At 39.9% G+C, this 24,517-nt stretch overlaps 2 protein-coding genes across 2 annotated transcripts; one reads left to right on the top strand and one right to left on the bottom strand.

Annotated features, from left to right (window-relative positions):
• Window positions 1-907: 907 nt before the first annotated feature.
• LOC141427109 (uncharacterized) lies at window positions 908-3,890 on the top strand. The gene is made up of 2 exons (XM_074086341.1): window positions 908-2,657; window positions 2,731-3,890. Exon 1 carries the CDS (start codon window positions 1,197-1,199, stop codon window positions 2,634-2,636), a length of 1,440 nt encoding a protein of 479 aa, XP_073942442.1. The 5' UTR covers window positions 908-1,196; the 3' UTR covers window positions 2,637-2,657; window positions 2,731-3,890.
• A 4,298-nt stretch (window positions 3,891-8,188) lies between these two features.
• On the bottom strand, window positions 8,189-24,024 carry LOC141427108 (transmembrane protein 181). The gene is made up of 12 exons (XM_074086340.1): window positions 23,718-24,024; window positions 22,057-22,160; window positions 21,247-21,405; window positions 20,010-20,112; window positions 19,164-19,317; window positions 17,936-18,016; window positions 17,148-17,247; window positions 15,300-15,427; window positions 13,235-13,381; window positions 10,467-10,569; window positions 9,177-9,401; window positions 8,189-8,384 (listed from the first exon to the last, which is right to left on the bottom strand). Exons 1-12 carry the CDS (start codon window positions 23,864-23,866, stop codon window positions 8,254-8,256), a joined length of 1,584 nt encoding a protein of 527 aa, XP_073942441.1. The 5' UTR covers window positions 23,867-24,024; the 3' UTR covers window positions 8,189-8,253.
• Window positions 24,025-24,517: the final 493 nt, after the last annotated feature.

Raw genomic sequence — 24,517 nt, 5'->3', positions numbered from 1 at the left:
AGGTACATTAAAATAATGATATATTGTACATTTTATGATTTCATAATCATAATACTGATAATACCTACCCACTATTGTGGACGAGTCCGTCTAGTATATAGACCACAGAGTACATTTTTATATAGGGTATAGATAGGCTCATTGGACCCTAAGGCCTAAATCAGATTAAAAATTATATTTACTCAGGAATAGTAATAAGTAGTTCAATGATTACGGTGTAAGTTGTGACCGTGATTCTATCCTATATCTATATAGGTATATTTTCAATCACGACTATTTATAAATAAATACCTACACAGCTAACGTGATGTAAATGCTTTCGAAACTTTATTTATTTCAGAAATGATTTTGTGCAAGTAGGAAGGTACCTTATTGAACATATACATTTAAAAATAAAACACCACATGTACACAATTCGATATTACTCATTTCCTATTACAAAGAGTGGTCTATTATTAAATATTCCTTTTTAAGCTTGCTAGAAAAATCGATAAACAAAAAAATCGTTGCGGGACATCTGATTATAACAGAATAAACAGTAACAATCTTTACACCCAGTGACAAAATACATCGCAGCCATGATTTTATCCCTATGGTTTCACTGCAATGCAATTCGTCTGGTTGAATTCGAACGAAACAAAAAAAAGAGCGTCGAAGCCCTTCATAAAGTTGTATTGGCGTCCCCACCCAAAGATGGATCATCACTAGTCGCGACGGATAATGGATAAACCAAACGCTCAAATATATTTACAAGATAAAAAGTGTAACTTTTTCTGAATTCATAATGTTGTTTATGTTACTAAAAACAAAAACGTGATTTTGAAATAAAGTAATTTTCAAATGATTCTTCGCCTACACCTACAATTAGACTAAAATCGAAAATTTGTATCAAAGCGTTTCGTTCGCACGGTATCCAAACTACGTAACAAAGATCTATGGCTATGGATCTCTTTCTCTCTATACGTATTTAGTTGAACGCGCTTCACGGAATTTCGTGATATATGCCGCCGAGAAGCCGTTTCGCCCTTCGTCTTCGATTTAGATACCAGTGAAAATTCGTAAATGTCTGACTGATGTCGTCGATCGCAGTCTCGACGACGGACAGGGGCGAATTAACCGTTACGATGGTTCCGTGTCCCGCGACATCGCAAGCGCCTCCCTCGCAATCTCGATGACCGTCGGCGACCGCGCGCGCCATGATCGCGAACCTGCCGTTGCTGTTCGCCAACGGCAACCCGACGGGGCTGGCGACGGCGACCGCGGCCGAGCTGGAGCGGTTCATCTCCTTTATGGTGGCTTGCTCGTGGGGCCGCGACACCGCGCGCGACATCCGGCAGCCGCCGTGGTGGCCGGCCGATGTCGAGTTCTCGCACCCGTTCGCGCGGCCGCCAGTAGTGCCGGGGGACTGGGAGAGCCGGCTCAAGAGCCTGGTGAAGCGATGCTACGAGTTCCACAAGAGCGCGTTCCTGCTGGTGTTCTCGGCGCAGCTGGCGCGCTACCCGCGGCGCCGCCTGCGCTACGTGGACAACTGCGACCGCACCACCAGCCTGTACTACCGGCCCAGCGGCCGGCTGCTCGTCACCTTCCGCAATGAGAACATGTACTACGACCGCCCCAAGCGCCTCGACACCGCCGAGCCTCAGCTCAAGACCGACATCTATCTCTGTGATAACTGTGACAGCCATTTTGACAACGTAGATATTTTGAGGGCTCACGAGAGGCTCTGTAATAATGAGGAGGGCCCGTCGAGCTCTTCTCCGACGGGCAGGCTACCAGAGTTCCTTTCAGCTTTAAAACTCAAACCTCAAGGAGAAAAACAGGACAGCACCACTAAGAACGCTGATTGTGAGACGAAACAGAGAAATGCACGATCTGCTGCTAACATTGACCGTGGACCTCCATATCCATTTTCCTCTCTAGCTTACTTGAAAAATGCTAAAACTAATGCTAATCGTGACCTGAGCTATTCCAGAGAGAGGGTAGAGAGGTACTGCTGTACGTCCACCCCTGTGAATAATAAACCGTCAGCATTAAAGAGCAAAAATCAACAGTTCCCCATCAGATACCGGAGGCCCATAGACTACTGGCAGCGCAAACATATCTTTCCTAACCAGAGACACAAGGACGTACTTGATCTAACAGGACAACTGCTGCTATTGAAGTGCAGGCCGATCAGCGTGCCCGTTGAGCGCATGTCGATGGACAGCATGCAATCGTACATCGACAATCTCAGAAAGGAGGCTGAGAGCAAAAAGGAGAAAGACATCGTGTTTGTGGACTCTGAATGTGAGACGGCTATGGACGTAGAGATCCGAGACCCATTGAAGCGTGTGGAGGAGTGTGAAGTGATAGATTTGTGTTCAGACGATGAGTCGCTGAATGAAAACTGTGACCCGCGAGCTGGTGTGGCATGCGTGGTGCGGGGCGGGGCTGTGCTGCGGCGCACGGCGGCCACGCCGCTGGTGCTACCGGCGGAGCCCTGCGGCGCGCGCAAGCTGCCCGCCGTGCTGCTGCCGGCGGAGCCCTGCGGCGCGCGCCAGCTGCCCGCCGTGCTGCACCCGCATAGCTCGCACCCGCACCCCGTCATCCTCATTGCGCACACTCTCAATAACATACAGACTATCTCCATCGATTGACTTCATGTATTCTTATCCATAGTAGGTATAATTGCTAATTATTTATTTCTTCTTTATTAAAAGGATAATGATCAGCTGGCATCTTTTATTTCAGAACTATGTTGGTGGTCAGAATTGAAGCTGAGGCTATTTTTGTTGGTTAAAATTTGTCCAGATGAGATTATTGCACTAGCTCTTCAGTAGTGTGGAGTGATACCAGACAAAGAGAGCATTCATGCTCTCCTTGTCTAGTGAAGAAACAAAGAGCGCAATCATGTTGTCCTTGTTTAGTGAAATATTGATTAGCAAACTGGTAAATTTTCATTCTTTCATAAAACACACTGCTCTCAACTAAGTATTCTCAGCATCTTCATGAAGACTGTGTTATAATGCAGAAGCATTAGCTACACAGGAAAGAGCAGAAACCAAAGGAGAGAAAATAACACTTTTGATGTAATGGTTTAAACTAGAGGCTAATCTGTTAGAATACAGTGGATTCCTTCTCATGTTGGCAGGGAATGAAGCAGTAGTTAAGCGTGCCGAAGCTGCTGCAATAAATGGTTCTGTAATAGATTCTGATCCTTTTTCTATTGAATTTTTTTCCAAGATCAAAAGAAAGAATTTGCAGAAATGAGAATACCATTTTGGTGAGCAGTGTGCATCTGGGGGTTGAAGGACAACCTTCCAAGCTGCCAATGTTACAAGAAAAGTATTAGTTTCTGCTATTCAGATATAATTGTTCTGGATATCCCTACAAACAAAATTTTGCATATGATGAGAATTAAACCATCACCACAGTGTGAGATTTGCCAGAAGGTAGAAGACATGTCCCATTTGTTGTTGGAATGTGTGGAACTCAGACTTGAGAAAAAGAGTTCTTGGGGGCTTGGGTTCCATGCACAATGGTCAGATCTGTTCCTTGTGTAGGGAACTGAGCGAGCATCCATGAGGATGTTATCACCTGGAGTGCTCAAAGTCTCAACAAAAATAAGAGAAAAAGAATATAGTAATTCTTCTATCCTATGATATTTTTTTATATTCGGACGAATTGAGTATTTTTTTTTCTTAAGTCTATTAAAAATGCTTAAATACCTATGCTCAAGCATTTTACTTCAGAAAACTCGCCATGCTTGTACTGCTATACTTCAAATTCTGCTCTGACCTTGCTCTGACCAAGTTCGATTGCCGACTAACCAAGATAACAACGTTATACATACTAATGTAAACAAGATGGCGGACGCAATGACGAAGTATAATTCAGAGATTCAATGCGTATTTACGACGTTCCCATCAATAAATGATATACTTTTGCGTAAACTGAGAGGTTGTCGTAATTCTCGCCTTAAAGAAGGCACAAAAGATCTAAATTACCATCTTGAACATTTTGGCTTACAGTCTTCAACAAAATGGCGCCCGCGTGTCAGTGAGAAACACCATAGCTCCTATCCTATGGCCAACTTTTTTTTCCAATGCACAATGGCAAGATTTAATTCTAAGTAGCAGTATTTACCCCACTGCCCGAAGGAGGGTTATGTTTTTCGAGTATAAGTATGTACGTTTGTATGTATGTATGTACGTATCTACGTATGTCTATTTGTTTGGTTCTCTCTGTAGCCTAAACGGCTAGACTGTTTTCACCGTATGAGGCATGACGTATCTACATAGATTTGGTCAAAACTGTTGGCTTGACATTGGGTAAGTATTAATCCCATCAAAACATAAATGTGAAATGAGAGCCAAGTTCAATATGATATATGCCTTGATTGTTGACTTTAACGACAAAAGAAGTGAGATTTAATTGGGTGACAAGTGCCAAAGTGTCAAGTTCAATGGTCAGTCCTGAAATTTATTTATAACAATATTAAATATTTTATAACAACTTAAAATATAATTTCTTCTTATAACTTAGGATAATATATTGAAGCCTAAGGTCTGACTTGGCTAGTTCTCATACGAATTATTATTAAGTAGGTACCTACTAAAACAGTCATGGAAGATCCCTATGTTCGATGGCTAGTTTCTACCAGCAAGCCAAATTTTCGGAAGAATAAAATAAGAACTTACAGCTTTAAAACTCGCGAAGGCTATAATATAGTTCGTCTATAAAAACTAGCAAAGTCCGACCGTAGGCTTCAATATAATGATATTTTAAGCTGTTATAAAATATTTTATGTTGTTATAAATAAATTTCAGGACTGACCATTGAACTTGGCACCCATTTAGATCTCACTTTTGTCGTTTAAGTCAACTATCAAGGCATTTATCATAATATTGAACTTGGCTCTCATTTCACATTTATGTTTTGATGGGATATCGATATTATTACTTTTTGTACAGAAATAATTTAATTTAAAAATTATAATAAAATGATAAAAATAATGTAGTTTCTGATTTATTCATTTGTAAATTTGAACTTTATAGGTCTTCTGGAACTGGGTTAGAGTTTTGATCTATAGGTGAGTCAGTGATAAAAATGACGATCTTTGGATGTTGATGTCTAAAATCTAAATAACCGTTTGAGGTGTGTTTATGAAACTTGGAGCACATATATATCTTTCAAGTCAACAGTGGCTCCAAATGGTTCGGGTAAAAAAGGGGTAAAATTACACACGGTGCTGCTCGCCAGTTCTGTAAGCTTGAAGTTGGCTTGACACACTACCGCGTGTCTAGATATTTCAAAATGGCGTCCGCATAAAAAACAGGATCTGTTAGTATCTAGAACTCGTAGAGAGTCAGGTCAGGTAGATAGATTCAATAGCAGGAGGCTCAACTTAGATTTTACTCCGTGTAAAGTGTAGTGCGTGGATCGGCAAGCGAAGCGTAGGAAGTCCACCAACGAGATGTACGGATGACCTGGTTAAATTAAAACTAATTTAAAATGTAGGCCACTTCCCACCGAAGCAACTGGAAGTTTAGGGGACATCATACGGCTGATATGATGATGGTGAAAGTGATGAGCCCGCGCGGGAACTGGCCCAAGCTGAGTGGGGTTCTGAGAGTACGAGTAGAAGCCTGTGCTCAATGGTGGGACGTATATAGGCTGGAATGATCAAAGTGTAGTCACTTGACAGTAGAAGATAGTCTAGCTTAACAGGTTCTATGCTTGAAGGAATCTATTGCACATAAAGGCGTCCGTCCTTTTAAATACATCCGTCTATCAAGTCGAAGGACGAAAGCAACATGGCGCCTGAGATTGATATTTGCAAGGGCATATCATGTTGCAGTGCCGCCTTCTGCACAGTGGGTGCTATTTAATCCTTAAGCATTTATACTGCAGCGACGTACTTAGTTTTAGTTTGACAAACATTTGTGTGGATTATGACGCACGCGATTGTTTTGAATGAGCTAACTTTGTTATTATTTTGTAGGTAACATAAACTCAGGCGGGTTGGTTGACTAAATCACAATACACACAACTCTAAATTGCCTAAATGCCTACGTCGTTGTGGATACAGATCTCCAAGTAGTGTACGCCTGTTTTCAGAATCCCGTTGAGCATGGTAATAGGGATTGTGATCTTAAATCTTACTTGCTCTGGCCAAAAATGCATATCTAATACAGATTTAGTCACCAAGTAATAGAGTTTTCATCACTAAAGCTCTGAAAGTAAGTTGCATTTAACTTGAAATCCGTGTTGTAAATTCGATTTAAGTACATCTTTAGGGATGTAAGTAAATTTAAAAATCGAATCGTGCTTCTTTGTATTCACGAACTTGTAAACAAGGAGATTGTTCTCCAACCAAACCTCCATGCTGGCATAATGCTGCTGGCCAGTGCTGGCTGAATGTGCCAAAGCCAAAGAGCGCGAGGCCAAAAAGAACAAAAGACGGTTTGGCGCGATAAATTTTCTTCCGCTGTGACAAATTGCGTATAAATTTATAACGGTTTTTCTATATTTCCTCGCATTTGTGATGAAAAGTAGAGTGTTCAACTCGAGTGTAAATTATCAATTACAACCCTTGTTTATCAATCTACTATTGTAGTTTTAACTGGCTTTTGCCCTACACTACTCTCTGATGCCCTGGCATAGAGCGCAGACCAAGGGACACACACAAACACAAACATCACACCTGTATTCCCAAATGGGGTAGGCAGAGCACACGAAACGTTACCGCTTCGGAGCCACTTTTAGCAATTTTAGGTTTGACAAAAACGGTACAATATAGTGGCAGGTTGCTAGCCTGTCGCCTACGGTACACCTTAACCTATATCCTCAGTCGCCTCTTACGACATCCACGGAAAAGATGGAGAGGTGTAATTCTAACGCGACACCACACGGGTTTCTTCTTCAAATTCTTGAGAGACCAAGATAGTGCGGAGAAATTACAAAGTCGGAACTAAACATTGCGCCATTGGTCTTTAGATTTGTAAAAACATGGAGCTCGTGTCGTATCGGAAGCATTAAGTTAGTTTCGACAGTTTTCTGCACGTTTCTTCGTACCATTTGACGTGTCATTCTCATTTCTATTGCCATGGAAAAAAGCGCAAAAATGTCTTTTAATAAAAAATGTACCTACAGACAAAGTCTTCAAATTTCACCAGATGGTTGGTTTCATTTGACTGATTGAACACACCTGTAAATGTTTTTCGGGACTTTTTAATTGCAGTTAAGAAATGTTTCCATAACTAAATGAAACTAAACTGACTGAAATTAATGTTTTCATAATATGTTGTGATCGAAATGCAGTGTAAGTACCGCTTAAAAAGCGTGGCTATATTTCGAGTCAATAACTCTGCTAATCAATCTCCACCCTGTATTAGTCGTCCACTGTGTATAATTTTAAATAATTTCCTTAGTTCAGGTAACGGTTGATTTTGAAAATTGGTAATTACCTACCTACCATACATTAATGCGGCAACGGCAGCTTTCTGCTCACGTAAGCCATTGTCACGTCATCAGACCTAAAGAGGTGGTTTATCATTTTGTTTGCAATTATTAATTTGCGTATATATAGTTAACGTCTTAAAACTTTCGAGTTGAATGAAGTTCTAATAGTTATTACGTCTTAGCTGTTGTCTAAGAATGCGTACAACTTCTTCCTCGTCGTTTCGCTATTGGTAGAGAGGTAAGCCTCAAGTCTCATCTCGTAGCAAGATTTGGTAACTAGCTACGAAATAGGAATTGTGCTTTCAAATGGGAACGATTTTCCTATCCCGTAGTCAACTTCAAGTCGGGAATATTTTTCCCATTTTGAAGCTAGCTACCAAATATGGCTTCGAAATGGGACTAAAGGGGCCTTGCGTGGTTACATTGAGGCGTCCACGTTAGTGGTAGAGGCGGACACAGCTCTCTGCACGTTCTTCCGCCATATCCATCTGTTGGCTTAGTCAGATACGCGGTTTTCACATACAGCGGCTTTCACTTGATCAGTCCAGCGGATAGATAACCGGCCGGGTTTCCAGTTTATACTTCAATCAGTCAAATCAGCCCACATCCACCCACTGCTGAGTAAGTGCGTGAGTGAGTGCCTTCATTTTCACGTCACTTTTTCTTTCTACATACTTATTGCAATAACCAGACGCCAAGCCATTTTGAATTCGACAAAACGCGATGCTCAATAATGAAACAAACGTAAGTCTCAATATAACTTTATAACAAGGAAAAAAATAGGTACATTTAATTTGTCTGTGGATTCAATCATATGTCCTCATTCATCCGATGATGGGAGTTCAAAGGCCGTCGGCTTTCCTCATCGGAGCCGTAGATGACTTCTTCGTCCGAATCGTTGATCATAGAGAATGCTGGGTTGTCTTTGGTTATGGCCGTTTCTGAAATAAAAAAAGTTTTAAAAGCGCAACGCTTAAAGAGGGCGGGTGCTGGTCGGGTCGTTTCCGACGCGTGAGCCGCGCGGTTCGTTGTATTCACACAGAGAGCGGGTTGGGTCGGTGAATGGGCTAGCAGCGGCTATCGAGAGACAGTGTGTTTAAAGATGTCTGAAGAATTTCACTTGCGGGTGTACGTTGCTATATATACGCGTATAATATACGTATTTGATGTGTTTTATTTTGTGGCAATATTTTTTTGCTTTCTTTCTTTCTATACAAACACCGCCTTGCCGCTGGGTTGGTGTGATGTCGTCCATATACCGCCATGTGAATAGGCCCGTCGCGCTCCCGATCCGGCCGGCTACCGACCCGCACCCATCGACTGTGTGTGTTGAGCTTTAGTACTAGTGTTGCTAAACTACGTGGTTTCTCTCGTTCCCGTCTGTGTTTATGGCAAGATCAAGAAGTTTATCAGATGCTGCTATGATGAGCTGTGATGCTGTCCTTGTTTGTTATGTCCGAACAGTATTGCATAGTATAATATAGTATTGCAGCCAGAGACATTTTTTATTGGGGACAAGGAAAAACTAATAAAACGGTGAATCAGACCGAAGCCGAAGTAGACTATGAATAAAGTGTATGACTAATTTATAATTTATTTGTAAGTATCTGGGCGACTGAGTTTTATGTTAAATTGTGTTTTTAGGGTTCCGTAGCCAAAAGGTAAAAACGGAGACCCTATTACTCTTCGCTGTCTTTTCTTAACTAATTAAAAAAATATACAACGAATCTCACCATGGATTGATCCACCTCCAGGAGAAAAAAGATAAGCTAGTATGTACATCTTGAAGTTGAACAATCCGTAAAGCGCCATGAAGGGGGCGGAGGTGTCGTAGTGGACCCGCGGCTGGGAGGCCCAGTGGTCCTGGAGCGCCGCCGGGCCCCAGCCGTGGGCCGCCAGGATCGCTGTGATGGCCGTCACCGTGCCCACCACTATTGAGAGGCAGCGGAGTCTCACGTCTGGAAATGATAGATAGATAGTAGAGATGGGCCCAACATGGGTTTCACCGAAACGAATATTCGGCATAATTGATTCCTGTACGTTAACAATACAAGTCTGAACTTCTTTACCCAAAACGCGCGGATGGAAACCTAACCCTCCCGCTCGCTACCCCCGCTATACCCGATGTTGTTCTTGCATTTATATTTAGACATCTAAGAACAATCGCTAGAAAACCTGCTTTAAAAAAAAACCGCATTCAAATCGGTCCACCCGTTTAAGAGCTACGGTGCCACAGACAGACACACATAGCGGTCAAACTTATAACACCCCTCTGCGTCGGGGGTTAATAAAAAGAAGTCATGGACGTTGCCCTTAAATTGTCAAAATTGAAAAGTTCATGATTCAAACCTCGTCGTTACCTTATACCTTATATAGTCCAAAAATTTCTACATAAAATATATGATAGTCTTGAATCATGTCCGCTGAGGCGAACACCTATCAATGTAAGGGTACTTGGCTATGACGTCATCTGCTGCACCCGTTTTCAAAATCCCCGAATTACAAATTACACAATTTTTTCTCATTTAAGGGTATGAGATTACAATATATTACCACATATTGTAAGAATGTAACTTAACGTAGTAAATCCCTTTAGATTTTAAGATCTTTATTAACTACCTATGTTAAACAAATATTCTATTCTATACTAGAGGTTACCCGTCGCTTCGCACGCGGAAACTGTTCGGCCTGGTAGTTACAATTGAATTTCCGGGATATTACAAAATTCCCCTGGGAATTCCCAAAATTTATATCATAGTATTCATTGAGGTTGTGTTAAGTTCAGAGCATCTATCCAAAATTTCAAAACTCTAAACCCAGCGGTTGAAATTTTAAGTTTTTATCCCTATCCCGTGGGAATATCGCGATAAAAAGTATCCTATGTTTAAATCCAGATTATAAACTAACCTTTTGCCAAATTTCATCCAAATTCATTCGTTTCAGCGTGAAGAAGTAACAAACATACTCACTCACTCACAGACTTTCGCATTCACCTATACCTAATATTAGTAGGGTAAGCTTACCAAAGAACGGCATGTTCCTGAGATCACTGTACGCCTTGACTATGAGGACGAGCAGATACAGAAAGTAAATGACGATCCCACTGAAGAAGATTACCTTCACCACCTGAAAATAAAAGATTTTATTCATTAGGTTTTCGCCCACTAGAACGTATTCTGCCCTGGCCGTCACAGATAAAGCACATTGCGCGTCGTGCAAACAAACGAATGACTGAATTTAAAAGTTGTGTTTCTGTACCATGTCATGATACTACTTAATAGGTACAATCAGCCAAATGTGTGGTCTATCACCCTAAAGTTGATAATCGTTTGCTTGTCATAAAACAAAATAGACGCGTCTGCCAACTTGAAAGTCCGACTTTAGCGACCTATTCATTTGATAGGGACTTGTTTAAAAATTGATAGACCACTTATTTGGCTGATGGTACTATTCGATGTTTTATAAAAATGTTCTCCATGTATTTTCTCTCTCACTCTCTCTCTCTATCCTATCATAGTTATGTAAATAAATACACGGCTCACGCTTATTAATTTTAATTTTTGTATTTTTTTATAATTTAATTTTTTCACGAGTATTTGTAATTTTTTCCTTTTGTAAATTGCTACGGGTTTTTAACTGAAAATAAACAAATTTATTACTTATTATTATTAATATTAAATAGTCGAGACATGCCCCACATGTTACGAACCAACCCGAACCATGTCGGGTACATCTCGACTATAATACGTGAGTAAATCGTGTATCTATTTAGGCCATAAGATCGTGACTCATCATCAGGATATCACGTGTCTGTATTATAATAAATCCCGGTTCTACCGGAATATCGGAAACCGCGGTTCCATCCGAGCCGTGTGAGGATGTGTTTCGAGCAATGTGTATTTATTCAACCAATAGAAACGCTTAAGAGAAGTCTCTTCGTTCCATTCTCCATACAATCGTAGTCCCAGTCTCATTTGAAAACTAGGCAACAGAAATAGATACAATTTTGTAAGTATGGGCTAGGCGTAATTATCTATGCCTGTGGTTTTTCAGATTTTCATATAAATGTGTGTGTGTTTCATACACTCATGCCAAATTTCATGAGTTAAACCCAGCGGTTGTTATTTCGAGATTTTATCCCTATCCCGTGGGAATATCGGGATAAAAAGTAGCCTATGTGTTATTCCAGACGTCCAGCTACCTACGAGTACATACCAGATTTCATGACTCTAAGCGCAGCGGTTGTTATTTAGAGATTTTATCCCTATCTCGTGGGCACATCGGGATAAAAGTAGCCTATGTGTTATTCCAGACGTCCAGCTACCTACATACCAAATTTCATGACTATAAGCCCAGCGGTTATTAGTTCGAGATTTTATCCCTATCTCGTGGGAACATCGGGATAAAAGTAGCCTATGTGTTATTCCAGATGTCCAGCTACCTACATACCAAATTTCATGACTATAAGCCCAGCTGTTATTAGTTCGAGATTTTATCCCTATCTCATCGTGGGAACATCGGGATAAAAGTAGCCTATGTGTTATTCCAGACGTCCAGCTACCTCCACACCCAATTTCATGACTCTAAGCCCAGCGGTTGTTATTTAGAGATTTTATCCCTATCCCGTGGGAATATCGGGATAAAAAGTAGTCTATGTGTTATTCCAGATGTCCAGCTATCTATATACCAAATTTCATGACTCTAAGCCCAGCGGTTATTAGTTCGAGATTTTATCCCTATCCCGTGGGAACATCGAGATAAAAGTAGCCTAAGTATGTGTTATTCCAGACGTCCAGCTACCTACATACCAAATTTCATGACTAAGCCCAGCGGTTGTTATTTAGACATTTTATCCCTATCCCGTGGGAATATCGGGATAAAAAGAATCCTATGTTTTAATCCAGGTAATAAACTAACTTTTTGCCAAAATTCATCCAAATCCGTCCAGCCGTTTCAGCGTGAAGAAGTAACAAACACACTGAAAAACTCAGTGTGTTTGTTACTTCTCACTCACTCACTCACTCACATCACTCACTCACTCAAAAACTTTCACATTTATAATATTATAGTAGGATAGGATTAGCATCCATTCGCAATGAGGATTTTTGTAAAGGCTGACCAGAATTATAAAAAAACCTCGTTATATTTGCGGAAAACCAATAGAATTAATTTCTTGCACTGGTAACAATAAATTCAAATGTCATCTGTCTATTGCTGTCAAAGTTTAACGTTGTTTGCGCGTCGTATTTAAAAGTGTTATTTTGTGTTTTGTGCGTTAAAATGCTGAAGATTATCCATAGCCTTGGAAGGAAAATAATTCACAATGTATAAAAGTATTTGTCATAGAAAAAGTCTGAAGGATTAGAAAATATTCCTTTAAATAACATCACCGATACCGTTGTCAGTAATATAAACTGATAGGTGGGCTAATCAACTTTTTATCAGACACTATCTGTCGCACATCTTTTCAAACAATTGCAGACTTTTGTAAGTAAACATGTTTTTTCTGTTAATTTAATAAATGGTGTGCATGAATACATGCCATCCTACGTAAGTTCAACCTATAAACAATGAAATATCTTGTTGGAAGTGCGATTTTTTGGTAACGCCAGTGACAATTTTGGTAACGCAGGAGACGCTTAAAGTGTTCGGTAAAATAGTTGATTGGCCCAGGTACCATATAGTAAGAGTAAAGAATGTTGCAATATAAAACGTAGAAGTGCTGCCCTCGCGTCAGGTTTTTTATATTCCTGGTCAGCCTATAACAGACTTGGGGTTTTTGTAGGCTTACCGAATAATTAGGGTTCATCATGTAGTTAAACGTGGGGTCGTAATAGCCGTAGTACTTCTGCCAGGCGGCCAGCACCACGCCCGGCGTCCACAGCGCCCCCACCACCACCAGCTTGAACAGGTAGAACGAGAGGAAACTTCGCTCGTTCTGGAACAAGTTAAAAAATCTATATTAATATTATAAATGCGAAAGTGTGTGTGTTTGTTTTGAAACGTGTCTGTAGTGTCGGTTACTTTTGAAACGGAAGTTAAATCGGATGTCAATGCTTAGTGCGGCGGGGGGAGTTGAGCGGCATACATCAAAAACAAGGTTTACAATGCACGTGCTCGGAAAGTGCCTCTTGACGTGGGTCAACATATCCATAGAAAATTAGTGATTCCTGCACGCATCCACAAGTGTGCGGAAAAGTTGTATGGATTTTACTTACCGCACTTGTGCGGTAAAGTAACTTTTTAAATTGCCAAATGATGTCCAAACTATTGTTAAAAAAATAAGTCTAAAGAGTCGTTATAGTTAGTCTTTGAACAAATAAGAAAACGTTTGATGCAACCAACTGAATATTTACTGATAAGATAATACAGATTAAACGCGACAGAAAAGAGAACGTTAATATTTTTTTTCATGTAAACTCATATTTTAATTCCGTTTAAAGTTATGAAAAAAAAGGAAATAAATTCTTGAGTCCAATTCGGACCGTGCGACGTCAAGCGCGCGCACTCGAAAGTTAACCAATGAGCTTTCAGTGCGCGCGCACGACGTGGCACGAACCAATCATGGTTACCCGTTCGCGCCTGTCATGAAACCCCGCCAAAGTAATGTTCATGAGTTCAGTCTGGTGAATTAATTTTTGATGAGTAAATTAAAATGAAGAGTTCAAATGATGAATTTATATCTGACTTTACGCCGCCTTACGTCCTCCACGAAGCACATATTGTCAGTGACAAACTCAATGCTGAACAAAATACGTGAACTATAATATACATACCTAAGTTAATAAACATCGTAAATTGATAGAATAATCTACTTCTACACACATGGATATTATAACATCGACCGGTATGTCTTATTCTTATTTTATTTGCTTTTATCTATTAGAATTAGTGAACCAATTTTGATTTATTTACAGTTCCAAAGCAAAAAAATTTCAGATTTACGGTAACTTTTTGTTAATAGCTGGTAGATTAGATACATAATACATATACTTGATGATAATTAACTATTACACGGATTAATTCACGGGTTGCACTGATATTTAGCATTATAGGAGCGTGCAGGAGATAAGGACTAGCCAATATAAGTGTGGAAAATGTCAAGCAACAAGGGCTAATAATTTAGTCATAAAAAATCACGATACTAAAACAGTCTCCTTTACCTATCATTAGTAGCTGTAGCTGTTCTAAATCAATCTTCTGAGTCAATGACTGTTATGAAAGTTGGTTTAATAAAGTGTATACGTTAACGATTTTGGTTTGGCGTGCATGTCGGTATGTATATCTACTGGCTGCTACTGTAGTAAAAGGAGTATGGCAAGTAAATGATGTTAGACACTGCCAAGATTTTTTTCCTCACTTAATGCATTGTAAAACGTTGTATGATATACGTGTCGAAAGTAGGAAATTCCCAACTCGTGCCGGCTCAAAACACTCGCTTCGCTCGTGTTTCAAGTTCTCCGCCACTCGTTGGGAATTGCCTACTTTCCGCACTTGTATCATAAATAACTATTATAAGCGAGGCGATGAGCGAATGACTAGTCATTCGCTCATCGCCTCGCTAGCCACGTGCTACATTAACATCTCGTCCACTTATCACTCGGGCTCCGATTCTGGTTCCGGTTCAGTTTTCGGTTCCGATTCTGGTTCCGCTTGCGGTTCCGATAAAACCACATCCGTCGATCAATCCGTTACATCCCAGGTTTTTATATTGGTCCGTCGAACCAGATTTATTCGTCCTTCGAACCAGTTTTAATGTTCCTTCGAACCTTATTTGTTGGTGCTCTGACCCGATTTCTGTGGTCCTTCGACCCGGATTTTTTGGTCCTTCGGACCCAGATCTGTAGACGCATTACCTGTCTGAGCCCGTGGTAGAGCGCGAGCCAGGACAGCATGACGCAGCCCAGGAAGGTGGTCTGGAACACGGAGTCCATGAGCGGCGCGAAGCAGCTGCTCGACACCAGGCGCAGGGGGAATATGGGATCTGCACATAAAGACGGTGAATCAATGTTTATTTAGATATTTTTTAATATTGAACTCATTGACTCAGCCAATTATAGTGAAATAAACGAACATAAATTCATCATTATCATCATCAGCCTACAGCAGTCCACTGCTGGACATAAGCCTCTTCCATGGCGCGCCACAACACTGTCTTCAGCCCTTCTTAAGGTCGTCCGTCCACCGCCAGAAAAGCACGGCACGGAGAACATAAATTAATAGGTACAGTCACCAGCATCAATATTTGACACAACAAGCGTGCATAAATATCAGATACGACTCTATTTCTAGGGCCGGAAGGGCGTGTCAGATATTTTTGCACGCTCCGCTGTTGCAGATATTAATGCTGGTGACTGTACTTATCAATATAACGTCTGAAAATGAGGGTAGTTCGCTATTGTCAGTCGCACTTAGCAGCAGTATTGCAAGACAGCTACACGTTTGTATGACACGTGTACCTTTTATGCACGGATAAAAAAGTGTAAGAAATTAATCAGCATCATCATCACAATAATAGCCGTGGGACGGACGTCGGACATGCCTCCCCCATAGACCTCCAGTTGCTTCGGTTGGAGGCGGGCTGCAACCACCGTGAACCCGCGGCTCAACCAGGTCATCAGTCCATCTCGTTGGACGTCCTTTTTAGGGTTCCGGAGCCAAAATGGCAAAAACCCTTTTAGTTTCGCCATGTCTGTCTGTCTGTCTGTCCGTCCGTCCGCGGCTTTGCTCAGGGACTATCAATGCTAGAAAGCTGTAATTTTGCACGGATATATATGTAAACTATGCCGACAAAATGGTACAATAAAAAATTTAAAAAAAATTTTTTTAGGGCACCTCCCATAGACGTAAAGTGGGGGTGATTTTTTTTTCTCATTCAACCCTATATTGTGGTATCGTTGGATAGGTCTTTTAAAACCATTAGGGGTTTGCTAAGACGATTTTTCGATTCAGTGATTTGTTTGCGAAATATTCAACTTTAAAGTGCAAATTTTCATGAAAATCGAGCGTCCCAATTTGAAAAAATTCAGGATGGTAGTAAGTATATCAAACTTTCAAGGAAAACTATAATGGTTAAGTTTGCTTGAGAATTATGAGTAGTTTAAGAGTAAATAAATAGCAGCCTAAGGACGAAATCCTTAGAAAAATATTACTTAATATTTCGCAATGGCTACGGAACCCTATTTTGGGCGTGTCCGACACGCTCTTGGCCGGTTTTTTATATGATAGGGCGTTAACGAGCAGGCGGGTCACCCGCTGGAAAGCAGTCACCGCCTCCCATGGACATCCATAACATAAGAGTTACGGATGTGTTGCCGGTCTTTTGCAGGTGGTAGGACCTTGTGCAAGGTCCGCCCGGATTGCTACCACCATCTTGCTCGCTAATCCTGCCGTGAAGCAGCAGTGCTTGCACTATTGTGTTTCAGCGTGGAGAGTAAGACAGCTGGTGAAATAACTGGCACTTGAGGTATCCCATCTTAGGCCTCTAGGTTGGCAACGCGTCTGCAATACCCCTGGTGTTGCAGATGTTTATGGGCGGTGGTGATCTCTTACCATCAGGTGACCCACTTGCTCGTTTGCCATCCAGTCGAATAAAAAAAAAATGAATAGACTCGTTATTTGAAGATCCCCAAGTTGTCTCGGTCTGGTAATACTGGCGGTGCAACTCGCCTACGCTACGCTAAGTAATGAATATTATGACTAACCATTGTACAGCAGAAGAAGTGGCAGCAGCAGGGATAGCCACCTCTGCTCGATGGACCAGTCATGGGTGGAGTACTTGCGCAGGGAGTGCGCGAACCAGCACTGAAACGTTGTGTTTATTTATTACTAGCTACAGCCCTACAAATAAATTATGCACTAGATCAAGTCTTACATATTATAAAAGTACTTACAGTTAACAAAACGGAAAAAATAATTTAAATTACAAAAATTGGATTATAATTAAACGAAATATGTAATCTTAATTTGATGTTAAATAATAATTATTAAAATTCTAAAATATAAAAATAATACCATTAATTTACTTAATTGGCAGATATGCCCATTTTTACACAATAAGAATTTCTGATAAAAATGTATGTCAAAATAGCTTCAAAATAGTCTTTAATATTATACAGAGCCTCTTTGAGTCAACTTCTTTTTAAGAAAGGTTTTAAATTTTACATCATTCATTGATTTAACTGACACGAGTAGATGGTTAATTTTTAAACTGGGAAATAAAACATTTTCTAGTTTTCGCCAATCGCAGTTGGAGAAGAATTAATTTTTATTATTAGTATTTATCGGTGGTTGTTCTTTTTTGACATTCATAAGTGCTTGTTATAGCCTAAATTGAATAAAGATATTTTGACTTTGACTTAATCGTTTAGGGGGGAGGGGATTTATACTTAAAGTAAGGCGATTTACGACATGTCTGATGATATTTTATAACCACCCCTCTATAAATCCGTTGGCTATCCTTGTTTTGTTATTGTCTTATAATTTTACTCACCGCGATCGTGAACGTCGTTAGTAGAAATATAAATCGGAACCATGTCTCCATCTGCGTGAAGGCAGGGTTGTAAGTTTTAAACTGAAAAAAAAAAACAAAGGCACTTAGATATCTGGTTAGGTAGCGCTATACCTGCTGCTTACAGAAAAACGTTTTAGAAAGGGACAATAGGAAAGGGATATATTGAAATTCTATCATTGAATAAAAGGTAAAAGTACACTTTTTTGACAAAATGCCCATATATTGGAATGGCAAATTCAGGAGTTGTCAGATACCGTGTTAACGAGTAGTTACAGTCTCCAGCACCAATATCTGACATAACAAATCGTGCATAATAAATATGAGATACGACTATTTCCAGGGCCGGGGGAAGTGTTAGATATTTTACGCTCCGCTTTGGCAGATATTATGGTCTAAGACCCGAACTTAAAAAGATCTGCACCGGTCTGATAACAGAATGAAACCTATTTTATAATAAATTTAGTATATTAGAAAATATATTATAATTAAATTGCTAAAAAATCTTGACTATTTTTAATTATTGAAAAAAAATATGTTTTTAATAATTTTTTTTGCATCATCGAGATAATAAGGAAATTTTATTTTGACATAAAGCATATGTAGACCTTAGGTTTGCTATTGTTTACCTGGACGAACTACTGGGTTGCCAGGTATAAACTTAAACAGTTATGTCGATGTTAGTTACTTTCACTTTAAAGATAATATAACAAATTGTATATCAACGTAAGCGCACTCATTCTGAGAGGAGGCCTGTGCCCAGCAGTGGGACGTATATAGGCTGGGATGATGATGAAGCGCTGTTTTATTGCGAACACAAGATAAGGTAATCAATATAGGGTTGTCTGCATGTAATTGAAAATCATTAAAAAATCTAAAAAAAAATTGCCTGTCCAGGATTTTTTTAGCAAAACCATTTCTAATATATTTTCTAATATACTAAGGGGCTGTTTCTTCATTGATTGATTAGCCTTAACTGACGGTTAAATGTTATGCCGTCTATATTTGTTTTGTTCGAATAGACGGAGACGGCATCACATTTAACCGTCAGTTAAGACTAATCAATTGATGGTGAAACAACCACTAAATTTATTATAAAATACATTTAATTCTATTATCAGACCGGTGCAGATCTTTCCAAGTTCGGATCTTCTACTATTACTCGAATGCAGGCGAATGCACCTAACCGATGTCTGCCAACATTACTTACGTAGAATACTATCTCTTTTATAAAGTATCGTTTGTGGAACTCCTTCAGTCCGTAGAATCGCACGTTGAGCATATAGTGCGTGTACTCGAGAGCTCCGAGATGCAAGATCATCACCTCCTCGCACACCTGCTTCTTACATTTTAAATGTTGTGTTCTGAAATAAAGGAGTCATTGGCCAGAGACACAACCATAACCGCTTAGACGGCCAACCACTTAAATCAATTAAAATACTAATAATAAACTTTGATCCCAATACGCACTGGGCCCGCGTAACTACAGCCCAAGCTTATTCTGAAAGAAGGCCTGTGCCCAGCAGTGGGACGTATACTCGTATAGGCTGGGATGGGAATATGCTTCGATAAACTGTCAGTTCTAAATTCAGAGGAAATAGTACACCAGCGAATTTATTGGTTTTCATATTGGTCCTTCGAACCAGATTTATTGGTCCCGCAAATAGGATTGATTGATATATTGGTCTTTCGTATTTTATTGGTCATCATCATATAACCATATCAGCCATAGGACGTAGGCCTCCCCCATAGACCTCCAGTTGCTTCGGTTCGAAGTTGCCTGCATCCACCGTGAGCCTGTGACTTTAACCAGGTCATCCGTCCATCTCGTAAGTGGACGTCCTACGCTCCGCTTGCCGATTTTTGGTCTCCATTGGAGAGCTTTTCGCCCTAACGGCTATCTGTTCTCCGTGCTTAAGAGCCCGCCCATTGCCACTTCAACGAGTTAATTCACTTGTCTTAGAATAGCTTATTTGTAACAAAAACAAAATAATAGCAAGCTAAATTAAATTATTTATATATCAGAAAGTAATTTTTTCATGAGTATGATAGTTACCTGTTGGTCAGTTCTGACTCCGGAATCAGGTTGAACGTGGTATGGTCGCTCAGCACGCCGTCTATTGATATACTAACTTGAAAGCTCTTGTCGAAAATCTCTTCTGTAAAATAAGAATAAAATTCATTCGTTGATTCATTGTTCAATTGAGAACTTATTGTAGTTTTATACTTTCGGTTTAGCTTTAGCCCTATCAGTTGATCGCTAACAAAGTAGGACTTGCCGGTTCGTCAGTGCTTATAGGTGCTCTCCGAGAAATTTGATCCTCTAGCTCTTCAAACAATCAAAAGTCAAAACATTTACCCCGGAAGTACCTAGGCTGCAAAGTGCTCTTTTGCATTGCATGTCACTTTTTATATAACCAGCGCCTTTGTTAAGACTATTATTGCATCAGGGAGATAAGTCCCAGAGAGACTCATCATCTTTTCATTATCGTGTGATCGTTGTTGCTGGTGAGGATTTAGGACCGCTGCTGGAATTTGGTGCCGAGCGAGGGGCTGTGCAGGCGGAAACACATGTCCGTATGCTCAAGTCAGTCCAAGATAATGCCCGTCTGATAGTTTCTATAGTTTGTGTCTACTCTTCAGGGTAACCCTTCATTTCGCAAACTCTAAAAGTGTAAATACTTATTTCAGGATTTATTTCAGGACCATCGCCACTTCAGGCCCCTTTAGGTTAGGTTAGGTTAGTTTTTAAGAATTCTGAAATATTTACAGTTTCAGAAATATTAAACAGTTACGAAATGAAACAGTTTGCCAAACGTTATTCGCCGAAACATTAGTGAACCACTCTTCAGATTCCAGCTAGCTGATGGGAGCTTCCGATAATTTGTTCCCAGCATTTTTTAACGGACTGATGGTGAGCAAGGTTTAGATGAAACTAGTAACGCTGTCGTCAGTACCCAGACAGACAAGTTACTGGCTTAGGCTGGCGCTCTATTCCCAGTGCTGGCAGCCAGCACTGGCTCAAAACCTAGCTTGTTCTGATGGCGAACTTACAAGTCGCTTAGCAACAGGAATTTTAAACTTAGAAAGGATACTCCAGTTCAGAGGGCTAAATCCGAAATTCGAAAATCGAAGTTCGTATCGTACCGTCCCTCTCACTCTCCTATTAAATAGTATAAGTGTCAGAGGACCGGAACGACACGAACTTCGGTTTTCGAAGTTCGTAGTAGCCCCGCTGGTCTCATCCTTATTTGGTCCATTTTAACGCTATGGGAGATGAATCCCTGGCTTACCATCATTGTTGTTGGTGAGGATTTCTGCGAGCAGCCAGAGCTGCTGCACTTTGGTGCCGAGCGAGGGGCTGTGCAGGCGGAAGGGGCCGCGCTCCATGAGGCTGGCGTTGCTTAGCACGCTCAGCGCTGACACCGACGTCGTGGACGTGGGAGACGGACCTATGGATGGCCACGGTCACAGCGGGTTATAGCTGTAGTTCCTTGAGCAGTACAAAAAACCGGCCGAGCGCGAGTCGGACTCGCGCACGAAGGGTTCCGTACCATTATTTATACAACATTCGACATTAGCGAAAAAACGGCAAAAATATCACGTTTGTTGTATGGGAGCCCCCTTAAATATTTGTTTTATTTTAATTTTGCTTGGAAAAGGTTTTTCATAAATTAATTAACAGTAAAGGATTTAAATAAAACTAAAAGCAATCAAAATAAATCAATGAAACTAAAAACTAAATAATAATTTTATTTTAATTTAATTATTTATTTTTAAAGTGATTATAAAACTAAAGATTCTGTGAATATTTCAAGCGTCTACCTGTTGCCGTTATTAATATCAATCAAAAAACGGCAAAACAATCACGTTTGTTGTATGGGAGCCCCCGTTAAATATTTATTTTATTCTGTTTTTAGTATACGAGTACATAATCTGTGAAAATTGCAAGTGTCTAACTATTACGACTCAAGAGATACTTAGTCCTAGTGACAGACGGACGGACAGACAGAGAAGTCTCAGTAATAGGGTTCCGTTGGCACCCTTTGGGCACGGAACCCTAAAAGGGAGAATTTTTAGTAAAATTAATAAGTATTGCTTACCTGCTAATCCTATGAAAACACCCAAACCAAAGCAAGCGAAAAACGCTATGAAAACCATCACGAACTCTCCTTTGTGCATGGAGTAAATTCTCATTTGCACCGACCTGTGAAAATTGGCAAAGTAATAACAAAGGTCACAAGCCGACCTAACCAGTGGCTTCTCAAGCAGGGATCGTGGTCTCAAACCCGGACTCGCGCCTTCGAGTTTTTCAGAATGATTTCAGAATACATGTCTGAAATTTAATTTGAAATTTACAAAATTCGAAGTTCGTGTCGTTCCGTCCCTCTGACACTTATACTATTTAATACGAGGGTGAGAGGGACGGTATGATACGAACTTTCGATTTTCGAATTTCGGAATAGGCCCTCAGTAGTGGGATGTAATGACGAGTGGCTTTACAAGACTCGGTCTCAGTGCCCTTAGTGTATGTTTTCGGTAACAAAATATGTCTCGATCGCGTTCGCGTTTAAATCTCAATTTGTATGCAAACACGAACAACGCCTCTAGCGGAACGTTTGTAATGTTCGTGTTTCCATACAAATAGAGATTTTAACGCGAACGCGATCGAGACGTATTTTGTGACCGAAAACTTACACTAAGGGTAGGTACAGGTTACCCGCGGTCTTAGAAAATTATTAAACGATGTTAGTTTTAACCCATGGAATTGCTCGCGCGTCCATTAAATCTCACAGTTGAATTTAAATTATTTTACTATTGATATTTATTTTATAACTAGCCGTTGCCCGCGACTCCGTCCGCTTAGTATTCGTTTATCGCTATCCTGCCGGAACTATGCAATTTTCCGGGATAAAAACTATCCTTTGTCCTTTTCGGGGACTCAAACTATCTGTATAGCGAATTTTATCTAAATCGGTTCAGCGGTTTAGACGTGATCGAGTCACAAACACCCAAACATCTAAGCATCGAAACATCCAAATATCTTCACAAACTTTCACATTTATAATATTAGTAGAAAGTCTAGGATTATTTATGCAACAATGCTTAATATGTGGTAGTAAAAGTACAATTCAATAGAATCTGTCAATTTCTACATATTTAAGACACCGTATCGTGGGCACACTTGATTATATAGTTGCAATTATCATCTAGTCAAAAAGTAAATCACAAAGCCTTAGCAGAGTAGGCTTGACCAGATTTTATTGAAAGTTTAAATACAAAGAGAACTTGACCTAAAGTCGTATTTACATAATATTTGCTCACTTATAAGACTACACTTCGTTTTTTTTTGCATTAGAAAAGTACCTTAATATAGTATTTTATTGAAAACAGTTGAAAAATACGCCACAACTTTACATCAAAGGCAAAAATAAAAGGTAATTTCCATTCTTTTGGTTTCCTAAGTAATACTATTTTTATACGCGTTTTTCAATAAAAAAGATTTGTCTAGATTGTTTACCCTTTTTCTAATGCTAAAATAAATATAGGTAATATGTAGAAGATCTCGTAAGGCACGACCTTTTATATCCAAGTTAACTACTAACCCAGGGCTAACTAGTTAGTGTTAAAATGTATAGAAATGTCAACCCTAATCCATCTTCTACGATTTAATTTTCTAACCCTGCACCGTGCAACTGATTCTGATAAGAGCTACGCAGATACATCATAAAGCTTGATAAACGTAAGCATTCTAGGTACGAACCTTTCACATCTGTCGTGGTGGTACGCCGGAGCGATATATTTGTTGAATTCACTAAACAAGTCACTGAACTGGGAGAGCGTATTGCGAATCTTGTAATTCCAGCCGCCTGTTGGCAAATGGTACGAGTAACCCACGTTGGCGGAATCCATTTTCCCAAGAGTTATTAATATAAGAATACTTTTATTATATAGAAATAAATACACAGAACATGGATGGCGTTAAAAAGGGGTACTACGGTTCTAATAACAAAATAGATCGTGCTCGTACCGCATGTAGTAGTTGTTTACAAGCGGGGTATTGATTTTTAGTGCGGCGCCATTAGAGTGTGAACACTTGGGTTGAACAAGGCTGGCGTTATCGAAAAACCAGTTTCAGCTTTTTAATAAAATGATAGAAATTATTGCAATAGTTAACAATAAGCGGGAAGTATTTTATTGACTATTTATTAGGAGCAATTTCGATGGGAAAGAAAACGGATATTGTTTTTTCGCGCCGTTTTCTTGCTACGAATAGCGTTTATGAAGTAAGTTACGATTATAGACACGTCATCGTTATCGAACACAATTATTTTTTTTTCTACTTTTATAATGTAATTATTATCAGGAAGATCTTCTTCTACAAAGCTTTCTAATTTTATAAAGCGAGAGGAAATTCTGAGACGAAAGTTTATTTTTACCTATACTTTTTTAATCTTGGTCTCCTCTGCAGGTAATGGTTTGGAGACGATTTTCTAGACAATAATAACAATGAAGTCCTTAGGTATTAATTTTTAAGACACGCTGTGGATTAAGGTCTGACTG

Source organism: Choristoneura fumiferana, chromosome 4, assembly GCF_025370935.1.
Source record: "Choristoneura fumiferana chromosome 4, NRCan_CFum_1, whole genome shotgun sequence".
Classification (NCBI taxonomy): Eukaryota; Metazoa; Arthropoda; class Insecta; order Lepidoptera; family Tortricidae; genus Choristoneura; species Choristoneura fumiferana.
The sequence above is the reverse complement of the archived record's forward strand: the minus strand, read 5'-3'. Positions and strand labels throughout refer to the sequence as shown.

What these genes read in the sequence shown, in the direction of transcription:
- LOC141427109 (XM_074086341.1), top strand. Translation starts at nt 1,197, where the DNA reads ATGATCGCGAACCTGCCGTTGCTGTTCGCCAACGGCAACCCGACGGGG.
- LOC141427108 (XM_074086340.1), bottom strand. Translation starts at nt 23,866, where the DNA reads ATGGATTCCGCCAACGTGGGTTACTCGTACCATTTGCCAACAGGCGGC. An exon ending in TAAAAGAGATAGTATTCTAC is followed by an intron (nt 18,017 to 19,163) that starts GTAAGTAATGTT and finishes TTTTTTTTTCAG; the next exon opens with TTTAAAACTTACAACCCTGC. An exon ending in CAGGAACATGCCGTTCTTTG is followed by an intron (nt 9,402 to 10,466) that starts GTAAGCTTACCC and finishes TATCATTTCCAG; the next exon opens with ACGTGAGACTCCGCTGCCTC.